Raw genomic sequence first — 13,452 nt, 5'->3', positions numbered from 1 at the left:
TATGGTTGTTTCCTCATGATGTGGTAAGCCTGAGAGTGTTCTGAGAAACATAAATATCCTTTATTCTTCGTACAGTTTTTTGTACCATTGACAACAGAATTAGAGTAACAAAAATTACACTGTCTCAGAGCTGAATAAAAAAAGATTGTTCCTTTTCTCATATTTATGTGGCATATATGTGATGCAGCAGTCTGTTTTGTATGAATCAAAGGGTCTGGAACTCCAGACATATGACCATTTTTACTGTGTAATAACAATAAAGCAGTTCATGTCTCCCCTTTTAGAAACTGGGGAAAATTCATTGAGGCCTTATAATATAGTTGGATACAGGGAATACAGTAGTATTTGTCACATGAATTTTCACATTCAGTAGAATAATTATATTGCTCAGGGGCAAAGTAAATGCTTCCTTAGGCTCCAAAGTCTTGGGTACTGAGTAATCTTGGTTTGGGAGATGACACAGATACAGTGTTGTGAATGTCAGGCCTTTCTCACGAAAGCCATTTGTTTTCAGCTCATTTCTCTGCCTGTATCTTTGTTCATTTATCCATTTATCTTCCTACGCAGCCATCCAGCAAATACTGAATGTCATTGGAGATGCAGTGGTGAGCAAAGTAGATAGGATCCGTGTCCTCGGGACACCTGGGTGGCTCAACGGTTGGGTGCCTGCCTTCGGCTCAGGTTGTGATCCCAGGGTTCAGGATCGAGTCCCTCATCAGGCTCCCTGCATGGAGCCTGCTTGTCCCTCTGCCTGTGTCTCTGCCTCTCTCTTTCTCAGTCTGTGTCTCTCATGAATAAATAAATAAATCTTAAAAAAAAAAAAAGGATCCATGTCCTCACGGAGAGAAATAAAGGTATTTAATATGTAAACGTTGGATTTCTAAGATTTCTTAGCCATTTGCCTAGATACAAAATTTAATTGTATTTCTTATACTTGTGGTTCATTCATTATTCCACAAGCATTTATTAAACATTGCTACGTCAGGGCCTATGCTGGTGCTACAGAGATTATGAAAACATGGGCCCAGTGCTGGCTCTTAGGCAGCTTAGGTGGTAGGATGGAGGGATAAGTAGATATGATAATGATACTATATGGAAAGTGCAATGATGGGGATCTATGTCTGGGCGTTCAGAGGACACATCCCCGATGAACTTTTTTTTTAAGATTATTTATTTATTTACTTATTTATTCATGAGAGACACAGAGAGAGAGGCAGAGACATAGGCAGAGGGAGAAGCAGGCTCCCTGTGGGGAGCACGAAGGGGGACTCCATTCCAGGACCCCAAGATCACAGCCTGAGCCGAAGGCAGATGCTCAACCACTGAGTCACCCAGGCACCTCTAATGAACTTTATTCTGCAAGTGATGGGAATCCATTGCATTCTGGATTGATGGTGCCAGCAAATGGGATGGGGGGAGTGATCTGAGGGGCTAAACCTGGGTCAAAGACCTGTTAAAGGGATGCTGCAATCATCCAGGCAGGAGATGATGAATGCTGAGCGGCAGTGGGTAGAGGATGGAAATGAAGACACAGATTCAAGAACTATTTGGAAGTCTCAATTGGCAGAGGGATGGTGTGGGTTGAAAGACCATGAAAATTCAAGGAATCCCAGGTTTCTAGCATTGATGTTTGGACGATAGATGGTAGCGCCAATTGGATAGAAAATACAGGGGAATAGTTTTTGGTAATGCTGAACTTGACGTACGTGTGTGACATCAGGAACGCCTGGGTCTGGAGTTTGAAGAGGCAGCCTTGGGCTGAAGGCAGGAATTCAGGAGCCTTTAGCATATGGGTATTTACTGAACAGAGTGTGATGCCACTGACAAATACTAGAAACACCATACAAGACAGACCAGCAAAAGTCATCCCTGTGTTTACTCTGAGAGTATTGGTAATGAATATTGATGTTTTCCAATGGGTGCTGTTAGAGAGATACTTCTCACCTAGGTACTAAGAATGGTTAGGTTTCTTCTGAGCAACTGAGTATGCTTTTATCTTTTTCCACCCCCAAAGGTTAAACTTTTTTATTTCTTTATTATAACATAGTTAAATATAATGTATTCATTTTTTAAAGTTTACAGTTTAGTGGTTTGTAATATATTCATACAGCTATGCAATCATTACCATAATCAAATTTAGAACATTGCTGTAACCCCTAAAAGAAACCTTATACCCATTATTTCTTTCCTTTTTATTGTTGAATCATCTGCCCTGGCATGGATATACCACACTTTATAGTCCAACACTGTCCAATAGATTTACAATGAGAACCACAAATGTGAGCCCATAGCTGATGTAATGTTAAATTTTCTAGTAGTTGTATTTTTAAAAAGTAAAGAGGAACAGGTAAAATTAATTTTAATAGGATATTTTAACCCAGTATATCTAAAATATTATCATTTCAGTATGTAATAAACATTAAAAATCATGAATGAGGTATTCCACATTTTGTTTTATACAAAGTCTTTGAAATACAATGTGTATTTTATAGTCAGGACTCATCTCAATGTGGACTAGCTTCATTTCAAGCACTAGTGGCTACCACATTGAATAGCATAGATGGTGTAAACTGTCTGGTTTTCTTCACTTTTCTTCACTTTTGCATCTAGGAAGCATTGAACCAAATGCAATGTAAACATATTTTCTCTTAATACGATTCATGGCTCCAGATTGCTGGTCTACTTTTGTTTTTTCTTTATTTTATCTTTAAAAATTTTTTATTTATGCTACTTTGTTATACTTTATGACCCCTCCTTTGTAATTGCTTTAATTGAAGGTGGAAACTACTGAAGGTCTTGAGAAGAGAACCAATGACAAAAAGAAGATAGATGCTTCAGTTGAGGCAAACAGCTAGCGAACTGATTTGAGGAACTGAGTACAAGCCTGTCCCTTTAGATGCAGCTGCTAACCCCTCTACCCACCTTTCTCTGGTCCCTTTGGCCTAACAGTCAACCTCAGCAAGCCACCATAGATAAAACTTCTTCTGGATAATACCAAATAATAGAAATGGATGTAGCTGAGTGTGACTGGTAGATAGAGGCACCAGGAAACAGGCCAGATATTACTTGGAATTAACTTATCTAGAAAATATTCAATGACTTAGTAAAACAAAAAATAAAAACCAAACAGACCACGTGATTCTGGACCTCCTAAATTGCAGGATAGAGAAAGCAAGCAAGACAGAGGATCCTTGATGCATTCCCATCACATGCTTTCATGTAATGAAATTTCTAAGCCACTGAAAGGTATACCTTATGTCCTTTCTCATCTCTCTACCTTCCCACATGTTCTGACCTCCCTATTGCTCCCCTCTCCCTCTCTTGCCTTCCCAAACTTTTAGGCCCAGTTCAAATATCCCTGAAGTGAAGGCTTCCTCAATTCCTGTTGCCACAGGGCTTTGTTGGCACCCTTCTTATTGTGCTCACCACACTCATGTACCTGTGCCCTGCACCAGGCAATACACCAGCTCTTGCCTAGGAACCATGTTGCTTTCATTTTTGTGTTTCCACATTTAGCTTGTGTTGGTGTGGTGCTCAAAGGGTGTTTGTGAGTAAAGAAAACGCAAGTAGCTAGAGCTCACTAGCTGCTGGGCTGCGTGCTTTACATGTTTCTCACCCACTTTTCACCACCCTGAAGTTGTTCCTTGATAAAGAGGGTGGGACTTAGGCAAGCTCAAATAACTCACCTAAGGTCATGTAGCACGCTAGTGGCAGAGCTTCAAAGATACCTACCTTTGAGGAGTACCAGTCTGTAAAAGAGAGAAGTTTTGTGTCTTTTTGTAACGGTCTCACATACTGAAGCACTGAGTTTTCTTCACATTAGAGCAGGGATAGGCCTTTTCTCCCAGAAGAGGCTATTTCTTCCTTTCAGGCAAGTTTGAAACGGTTACTATAGACAAATATTGTATATATTTGTTTGTTTGTTAAAGATTTTATTTATTCATGAGAGACACAGAGAGAGAGAGAGAGAGAGAGAGAGAGAGAGAGGGGCAGAGACACAGGCAGAGGGAGAAGCAGGCTCCATGCAGGGAGCCTGGCGTGGGACTCGATCCCGGGTCTTCAGGATCAGGCCCTGGGCTGAAGGCAGCACTAAACCACTGAGCCACTGGGGCTGCCCATATTGTACATATTTGTATACATTATATATGTTTGCTGTGTTGCTTTGGATACATGTCAGGGGACTGGGCAAGACAACAAGAGTCATTGAACTAAAAAAACTAGCAATCCATTCAACTTGTGTGAAATTTTTACATTAAGGACTTTAAGAACATCGTGTTTGGGCTTCTGTGATTGCCTGCCACACTCAAGATTCTGAATCACACCCCAAATCACTACTTCGCATTAAAGCAATTAATTTACTCTATAAATTGAAAATCCTCGCTGAAACGTGTTAAGGGCCAGATTCATTAGTCTATTAATATCAGGTATCATTTCCAAAGTCTGCATTCTAAGCATTTAAACTGATTTATAGTCATCTGCTGGTATGCTTTAAAAAAACAAAGAAACCTTCTATATATTTCATGAAAGTCAACAGAAAATGAATTCATGAATTTGCATGTGGATTCATTAATAATGGAATGGTTCTACATTGTCAGATTTCTCAGTGTATCTTGTTTTTAACATCAGAGACTTTAGTTCCAACTGCTATTATGTCTTCTCATTTGAATATTTTTGCTCAGAATATTTTCTTTTTAAATAGGAAGGAAAGCTGTCGTGGAGTAAATGGAGAAGCTGAAGAAGTGCACAGCTGCAGGACCACCCCCTCCCACACGCTCTGTACACACTGGAACATTAGGAAGAGAATATTGAAAAACTGAGAGCTTTAGTATCAGGTGTTATTTAGCTTCCACTCAACTAATTACAGTTCCCCTTGGAAAATTCTATACGAATGTTAAAGACAACTAGTTGCTTGGTTTAAACGTGGACAGGCACTGAATTTTCTTCTAGAAAAACTTAAGAATGTGTTAGCTTTGAGTGTTTTCTCATATTTATTTATTTATTCTTATTTATTTATGATAGTCACAGAGAGAGAGAAGCAGGCTCCATGCACTGGGAGCCCGATGTGGGATTCGATCCCAGGTTTCCAAGATCGCGCCCTGGGCCAAAGGCAGGCGCCAAACTGCTGCGCCACCTAGGGATTCCTGAAATGTGGGATATGACACTGTAATTTTTGGTTACAGCTGTCATTTTTAACAGGTGAAATCTATTTCCCTTTGCTCTCTCTCTCTTTTTTTTTTGTTCATATCCTTCTCTTTTCTTTTTGAATACGAAGTGGCTTATGAATAGAAGAATAAAAATGGAAAAGTACTGAGAGGTAGGTAAGTTTCTTTAGAAATTCTGATCCATGGGCTGACCCAGGGCTGGAAGGAATGGTGCTTGCGTGGTCATCCTAAAGCAGTTTTTTTTTTATTTTTTATTTATTTATGATAGTCACAGAGAGAGAGAGAGAGAGAGAGAGAGAGGCAGAGACACAGGCAGAGGAAGAAGCAGGCTCCATGCACCGGGAGCCCGACGTGGGACTCGATCCCGGGTCTCCAGGATCGCGCCCTGGGCCAAAGGCAGGCGCCAAACCGCTGCGCCACCCAGGGATCCCCTAAAGCAGTTTTTGTGTAAATGTGACTTGTACAGGTTGCTGAGGGCAGGACGTGCAGGGCCAAGGGCATTATGGTGTTCTCTAGCTTGTCTCCTTCCCAAAGAGGAAGGACAGGGATTCAGTCTCCAGGAATCTCAAACCCTAGGGATCCTTTGCTTTCCCCAGGTGGTAATACCCATATGTGGAAGATTCCAGCAGAGTTCTAGGTGCAGGACCTCAAAAACAAACCCCTTTGACAACCCAGTACCATATTAGACACCCAAAAGACTACTATGAGAAGATATAAAAATTATGGGAACCAGATCCTTCTACATATGGTGGAAGGATGAAAACCTCCATAGATTTTTTTTTTTAAAGATCCCATCCATTTATTCATGAGAGACACACAGAGAGAGGCAGAGACATAGGCAGAGGGAGAAGCTGGCTCCCTGTAGGGAGCCTGAGAGGGGACTTGATCCCTGGACCAGGATCACTCCCTGAGCCAAAGGCAGATGCTCAACCGCTGAGCCACCCAGGCATCTCTTCTTTTTCTTCTTAAAAATCTTTTCAGTTTTTATAAATATAGGATCGTGGAAATGGAAGTATGCAGATCATAGAATCCCATAAGGCTATTAACTGTCAATTTGATTTTGAGCTTCCTGGGACCAAAGCATGTTGGGAAACCATCAGTTGCATGACTCCTATTTGGAAGGACCAAGAATGCTAAAACTTTTGTGAAACAAAACATTAAGGGCATAAATCTAAAATTTCCAGATGGGTCTTCAAAAATGTGGCCATAGATGTTGCCCCTAACAATATCTCTAAAATAGAAAAAGTGTTAAAGGGGCAAGGGAAATGTTTAGCTGATGACTTAATTTGTTTTAGGTAGAAATGAAGTATTTTTAACAATTGAATATTATTCTCTTCAGTGCAAATCACTACCTGAGAGTAGGCCAGGCCCATAAAGGAACACACATCCAGGCTCTAGGAGACTCTAATGCACTTCAGAAGTCACAATAAATTTTCTTCATTCTTGTAAAAGGAACGCACTAAACCAGAAAGGATTAAAAGTATTTTTTAAGCTAATGTCTATGTGCCATATGCCAAGAACTTTGTTAAATATTTTACGTGTACTAGAACATTTGATCTTCACAACTGCTGTGTTATTACAGATGAAGACATTGAAACACGGATTAGTTGCATGGTTATTCTTGCCCAGGACAACAAAAGTATAAAGGAAGAGTTGGGGTTTGAACCCAGGTAATTGAGTTTCTGAGGCTATGTACCTTCCACTATGCTGATTAATGTTTCTCCAAAGGACTCATGCATTATCCAAGCCAGACTAGAATATGTCTCAGTTTATAAGAAATGTCGATTTTCAAGGCACAAGAACTCCAAATATAATAATGAGGGAAAACAAATCTTTGTACAACTCATCTTGGAAACTTAATGCACTCTGCTTTTTTTCACTCTACAGATAAAAAGGATGCCATTTCAGAAAATATAGGTCCCATGAAATGGAGAAACATCAGCTAACAATGGTCTTCTAAGTTTTAAGTGAAAAGCTTAACAATGGTCTTCTAAGTTTTAAGTGAAAAGATCAGCAAGCAGGCTTAGCAACCCCATCCAACGTTCTAAAGTCAGACCGCCTGTGTTTATTAGGCAATATAGTCCAGTGGAAAAAGCAAAGGTTTTGGAGACAGATGCTGGCATTGATTAGCTTTGTGACCTCATTTAATCTCTCCTATCCTTTCTTTCTGAGAAAAAGACCGCATCTTATTATGAAGGTTTGAGATAATGTATCAAAAGTGGCTTAGTAGATGCTCAAAAAGTAATTGATACTAGTATTATTGTTGTTACCATGATTACCTGGATATAATGAGAAAGATTAGCCTTTATGGCTAATGATGACAATTTTGTTGTTTGAGCTTATAGTATTCAATGAAACTTTATTTACTACTAATTTCATCTAACATCCCGGAAGGCATGTAGGGAAACAAGACGATAAACACCAAGTCTCTGCTCCCAGAAACATTATAATCCAATAATAAATCACGTAATTATAATACAGTTTGAAAGAAGTCTGGTTTGGTGGAAGAATGGGTTCAAATAAAGCAATAACATGAGTTGGGGCAGGTCTTGACTGCCAGGAGGCGGAGTTCATTCATAACTTGGTAGGCAAAGTTCTGCAGGTAGAGGAACAACCCCTAAAATCAGAATTTTAAGAGCTTAATCAAGTGAAAAAAAAATGTTTGGCATGGAGTCTGGCTACTGATAAGATCCAGTGTGAGAAGAACGTGGGCTTGAAGTTGGTTTTCCAAGATTGGTGGAAGAATCCAGCCAGTTATTTGCTTTCTCGCTAGGGGTTTTTCCACACCTCAGGGAAATGGTTGGTCGAGGTTCAAGTATTTTGTGTGGACATGGAACAGGGAGAAGCTGACAAGACTCCCTGAAGGATAAGCCACCATTTAGTGGCACCAGACTACCCGACTAAGATATATATCCTTGAGACCACATCTCATCAAATTGCTCAAAAAGCAAAGAAAAATAGTTCTCTCTTTAGATCCCCAATTCTTGGGCTTTGTTGGGACCAAAAAAAGTATCTCATACTCCAATAGCATTTTGATGAAACACCTAATGCCTATGCCTGATAATAATTTAGTAGTGCAATGTAACTCCAAATATTTATTTTTATTTTTTTTAAAGATTTATTTATTTATTATTTGTGATAGAGAGAGAGAGAGAGAGAGAGGCAGAGACACAGGAGGAGGGAGAAGCAGGATCCATGCTGGGCCAATTATTTTTTTAAAAAATGATGTTCTATTTAGAGTGTTATATCATTAGTATTTTCAGGATTTGTTTTAATAATTAATCTTTAACATACAGGATAGGAAACAAAGATAGCACTCCTATTGAATGCTAATGTGTCAGTAATTTGAAAAGATTTCCTGTGATTAAGTTAAAAACATCTTATTAATGTATTATATAATTTCTGCTAGAGAAGCTAGATATCCTTCAGTGAGTAGAGTGATTTTTAAACCTTGGGGATGTGATTCCATAAATAAGCAGAGGAAAGAAATACAAAAGCACGTAATGTATGTAAGATGTTTAGCATAGTGTCTGACAAATAATAAGTGTCCCACATAGTAGACATTATTTTGAAATCCATTTAAATAAAAACATTTTCTTCTCCAATTTCTATTGGCTAAATTAGCTCATATTTTTAACATTAAAGTATTTCTGCTAAAATAAGCTAAGTGTATTGTAAGTCTGTAGAAATGAGTCATCTAAATCAAAGAAAAAACCTTCTCATCTACAGACTACATACAATGATGCTGGCTTTTCAGCAAGACAAAATCCTCACTCATTAGCTACAATTACATTTACAATTCTGCATTTATGAAAGGACGGGGGTGTGCAGAAAGTACACTTACCTATTTTTGGAATGTTCTCAGAATCCAAGGTTAAGATAATAAGAGGCTTCTTCTTAAACTCATTAAAATAACTAGAAAACTCTTTCCTTAGCATCATGACTAATCAAGGCTTACCTAGACTCGAAGGATTCTTTCATGGCTTTTGGTTCTTCAAAACTTGCCAGGAGTTCTTTTTTTTTTTTTTTTTTTTTATTGGTAGGGGGCAGAGACAGAAAAGAGTGGAAGAGTTTTGCAACAGATTATCCTAAAATATTCTGGAGTTTCCTGAGGCTCTAAAATAAAAATATGCTCACTGTTCTTAATTCCCTTAAATATACATGTGTTTGTGTATAAAGAATAAAAATAACAAGAGTTTAAAATGTATTTATATACAAATTACAATGTGATTGGAACAGTCAATGTTTACTATTAAAAGGAGGATTCTTGTTGAGACTGAATTAGTAAGAATGGTTAACAGGCCTCACTGAATTATTTTGCATAAATTCTCTAATTTAGCAAACTGGAGAGAAATCATCTTGATTTCTTGACATTTCATGTAGGTGGTTTTACTTGGGTGATATCAAGTCAGTCATTGGATTTCATCAAATTAGGCAAGGTATTAGGTTACCGAAAAGACGAACACTTTACAAAGGGGAAGGAAAGGGTAGAGTGCTTGAGTTGGCTGACTCAGTATGCTGACCCAAGCAGACTCCATAAGGATGTAGCACAAGCCTATGCTGTACAGTCTTCATTGTTAATGACCTTTAGAGACTTTTCAATACTCACCACTATACTTTAACAATCTTATAATTCATATCCAGCCACACAATTCACGATTCATAAGAACTCAGCAGGGCAGGGATATATATTACTCCAAGGCATGGCCTGGGGTGCAACTGCCATTTTAAGATAGAACTGAAGCTTCCAGAGATGCTCTACCCGCTGTGGCAGTCATTAACGAACCCACTGGCATCTCCCTTCTCTCCCCTCCGGCACACAGGTAAGGTTGCCTTTCCTCACTCCCTTGAAATTAGGGAGTTAGTGGCCACGTGACTAGTTCTGAATACTGGTTGTGGCCACCCTGACATGTATCACAATGTCAGCACTCCTCCCCTTGCTGTCGTGACCACCAGTGTTGCAGATGGTGGAGGTCCTGGGGGTGAGTGACAGAAGCAGGGTGTCTTGCCAATGTGGGATGGGCATGGAGCACCAGTGAGGAATCCACACTGAGCCCCTGAGGCTCCCAGTTGTTATGGCTACATCAGCCAGGCTGTCCTCATGAACAGACCCTCGTACCAGGAAAAGAGAGAATCCAGGTGGTGAGTTTTTAAAAGACATAGAGATGATATGTGCCGGGTGGCACAGTAAAATTTATTTTTCTTTATGATTTACACATAGTAATTAAACACACAAAAGAACAAACACTGTCAAGATGGCCATATGTAGCTTAGGAACTGACTGGTCCCAGTTCAATCACACAACTGTTCATTCAGCTTAAAAATGAGTTTCTTTTTAACATTTTTTTTTATAGTCCCCAAGGCTTGCACAGTTCAGTACAAATGTTTTTGCTATTTTGTTATTGCCAGGCACATGATGTTTATCAATTCCCAGGAAATGAATGAAATCAACAAAAAAGTCCTGTGATGATTGAGCACAAATTTTACAGAAATAGATTTGATGACAGTTTGATAGTTCAGCTAACAGATCTATAAGTGAAACATGAAACATTATTAACAAATTACATTTGTCTTAAAGATTTATTTCTTCTAAAATATTTACCATACTTCTTTGTGCAAGGGTTCCACTGACTTCTTTGGTTTTAAACATTATAGCCCTGTGTGTCCTAAATATATATAGTTCTATTTGTACCAAACATCGAGAATAAAAACATTAAACAAAATTTCAGAAGGTAAAAATGGAATTATTGCTTCAGTATAAAAAAGTGTCGGGGCCCATCTGGGTACTACTGCTATTATTGCTTTGCTTCTATTGGAAAACTATCCTGGAAATCAAGGAATGTATCCCATCACTACCTGCTGAAAGTATAATTTGGTTGTATATTATCATCTATTAATACGCCCCTCCCTTCACTAAAGCTATCCTAATCTTGTCCTTAAAAACAAAACAAAGTGAAACAGCATAAATAAATAAGCTTACCTGGGGATACAATAAATAAGCTACTAGAAATAAGAATAAAGAAGATTGTAACACAAAGCTCTTCAGTGCTGTACAATTAAACAATAGCTTCAGATTTTCAAGGTCTCTAAACACAGCATTGGTTGTAGAACAGTTTTAGCGCTGATGAGCACCTGACAGATCTAGAGAGGAAGACATTTCTGTTGTTTTCACTATTTAAAGAATGAAAACCTAGAGGCTACAGTTGTAAATTCTGCCTTTTGGGAATTTACTAGGTATGTACCATCAACGGTTCTGGACTGCTGCCTAATTGTAGAGCACAAATCTTAGGGATTTAAAAAAAAAGACAGTAAGAATATTCCTTCAATTCTTAGTGGTTTCTTGGTCTCCAGAATAGTTAAACAAACAGAAAAAAAATGAGAAATGAGACTAAAAGTTTTGCTGCCTTCTTTTCTTTGCATCCATCGCATCCAGAATGGGTTGTCTTTTTGCAGTGTATCTTTGACGAAGCTCTTCTATTTCTCGTTCCATCATGGGGTCCAGCGCTTTTAACCGCATCTGCAGTTCTTCTAAACTGAGATTTTTTAACTAGAAACAGAAAAAAAAAAAAGAAGAAGATATTAACACAAAATTATCTACAATAGGATAAAATCTAATGGGCTTTAGCATGAATATTTCAGCAAAGTCTTTACATCATCTTTGAAATGTAGTTCAACAATTAAAATTGGAATACCTTCTCTGAAGAACCAAGATACCACACCTTGTAAGAACCTTAAGTAATTTTGCAACAAAAGCAATAAAAAACTCTTTTAGGAAAAAGCAGAGAGAAAAATAAGCTGGTGAAAAGTATTTGTTTTTTAAAAAAAGGCAGAAAGACAAATCCACCAGTGCCAACACACAGACATTCAGGATATGTTCCGAATATATCTACTCCAATCTCTCCTATCCTTTCCAGCTCTGGAGCACCACCATAATTGTGAGTACTTGCAGAGATCACCCAAAATGTGACAAGATTGAATACAGGTTAAATTAAGCATTCTATCTTGCATTTCACCAAGTGTTTAAATTTTAACTACCTGGTTAATCAGAAAATTAAATTATCTAGAATACTTTTGTCCCAAACATTTTGATATAATAAGGTTTTTAATTTATGAATCAAAATCCTGAGCCTGATGTAAACAATGCTGTGTACATTCTGACATAAGCTTGGCTAATCTGAAGATATAGTGCCTATCAATTTTTCACTATGTATATTCTAGTTTGATAACAATGGTAAGATTTGACTAAATGGTATAGTTCGACCATAATGATTTAGTTAAATTATACTGCCTTCTGGAGACAAGACCAGCACATCCTTTACTGGTTTTCTGTGTAACAGCAGGAAAGAAGCCTCATATATATGCAGGATGAGATCCATTCCACATAATGGGATTGGTGGCATCCTGAACTTTAGTGTAATTATTTGTATGTCACAACAGCAAGATATGGATTATCTCTTGAGAAACATATTTTAAGATATCCTGAAATATATAACCTAACACTTGGGCTTTTATCTTATTAACCTTAAAAAAAACCCCTAAAATTCTTGTCTCCTTCAGAAACGGGCTATTAAAAAGCAATGGTGGCAGGTAGGTGGTTTTAAAAGGTCTGTTAGACGATAGTGATTTACAGAATGCTACTACATACTCAGCATTTTGGTAGGTATACTCTAAGGAAAGCAAAGAAGCACTAAACTACTTCCTTGCCTTAAGAAACTTACAAATTCGTCAGAAGGGTAAAGATCAGGAACTAGAAACACTTAGGACCTGACACAAGACCTTACTGGATGTAGGACAGATTACAGTGAGAGGTTCTCAGGCCCACAAATAAGCTTCACAGGTGCAAAATTCTGCATGTTCATGCGTACATTTTCCTGGGGAGAGTATCTATTATTCTTTGTGTGTGTGTGTGTGTGTGTGTGTGTTTTAAATAGATTCCCCCCCAAAAAAGAGAAGCTTCATTATAAATTCAATGGAGAGCAGATTGCCTTTAGGGAGCAGGGACTGTGTTGGTCCTTGAAAGGGCGGTGTCTCAGAGCAATGAGCAAGGCCCAAGGAGGAAGCCTCGCCATTGTGAAGAAGGACTAAGGTCACTGCAGAACTTGGTGCTGGTGGGGTCCCAAGCCAGGCAAAGCAGGGTTTGGACTTCAGGGAGTCACGATCTGCTCTAGAGCAGAAGATTCTATGAGAGTAATTCAGACTTGGTTTTAATATGCTAAAAAATTTTTTTTCACTAAGAGAACTGTTTTTGTTATTTTATGAGTCAAGTCACTAAATGCTCTCATTACTTTAT

At 38.4% G+C, this 13,452-nt stretch overlaps 1 protein-coding gene across 2 annotated transcripts in view; it reads right to left on the bottom strand.

Moving 5' to 3' along the window:
• Window positions 1-10,337: 10,337 nt before the first annotated feature.
• STK3 (serine/threonine kinase 3) overlaps window positions 10,338-13,452 on the bottom strand; it is a 277,498-nt gene continuing 274,383 nt past the window's right edge. The window contains exon 11 of one of the 2 annotated variants that reach the window (XM_041768971.1): window positions 10,338-11,709. In XM_041768971.1, the coding sequence (XP_041624905.1) occupies window positions 11,551-11,709 (159 nt within the window). In that variant the 3' untranslated portion in view covers window positions 10,338-11,550. The remainder of the gene's footprint in view (window positions 11,710-13,452) is intronic. The other variant, XM_041768972.1, reaches the window with a different exon arrangement.

Source organism: Vulpes lagopus, chromosome 9, assembly GCF_018345385.1.
Source record: "Vulpes lagopus strain Blue_001 chromosome 9, ASM1834538v1, whole genome shotgun sequence".
NCBI lineage: Eukaryota > Metazoa > Chordata > Mammalia > Carnivora > Canidae > Vulpes > Vulpes lagopus.
The sequence above is the reverse complement of the archived record's forward strand: the minus strand, read 5'-3'. Positions and strand labels throughout refer to the sequence as shown.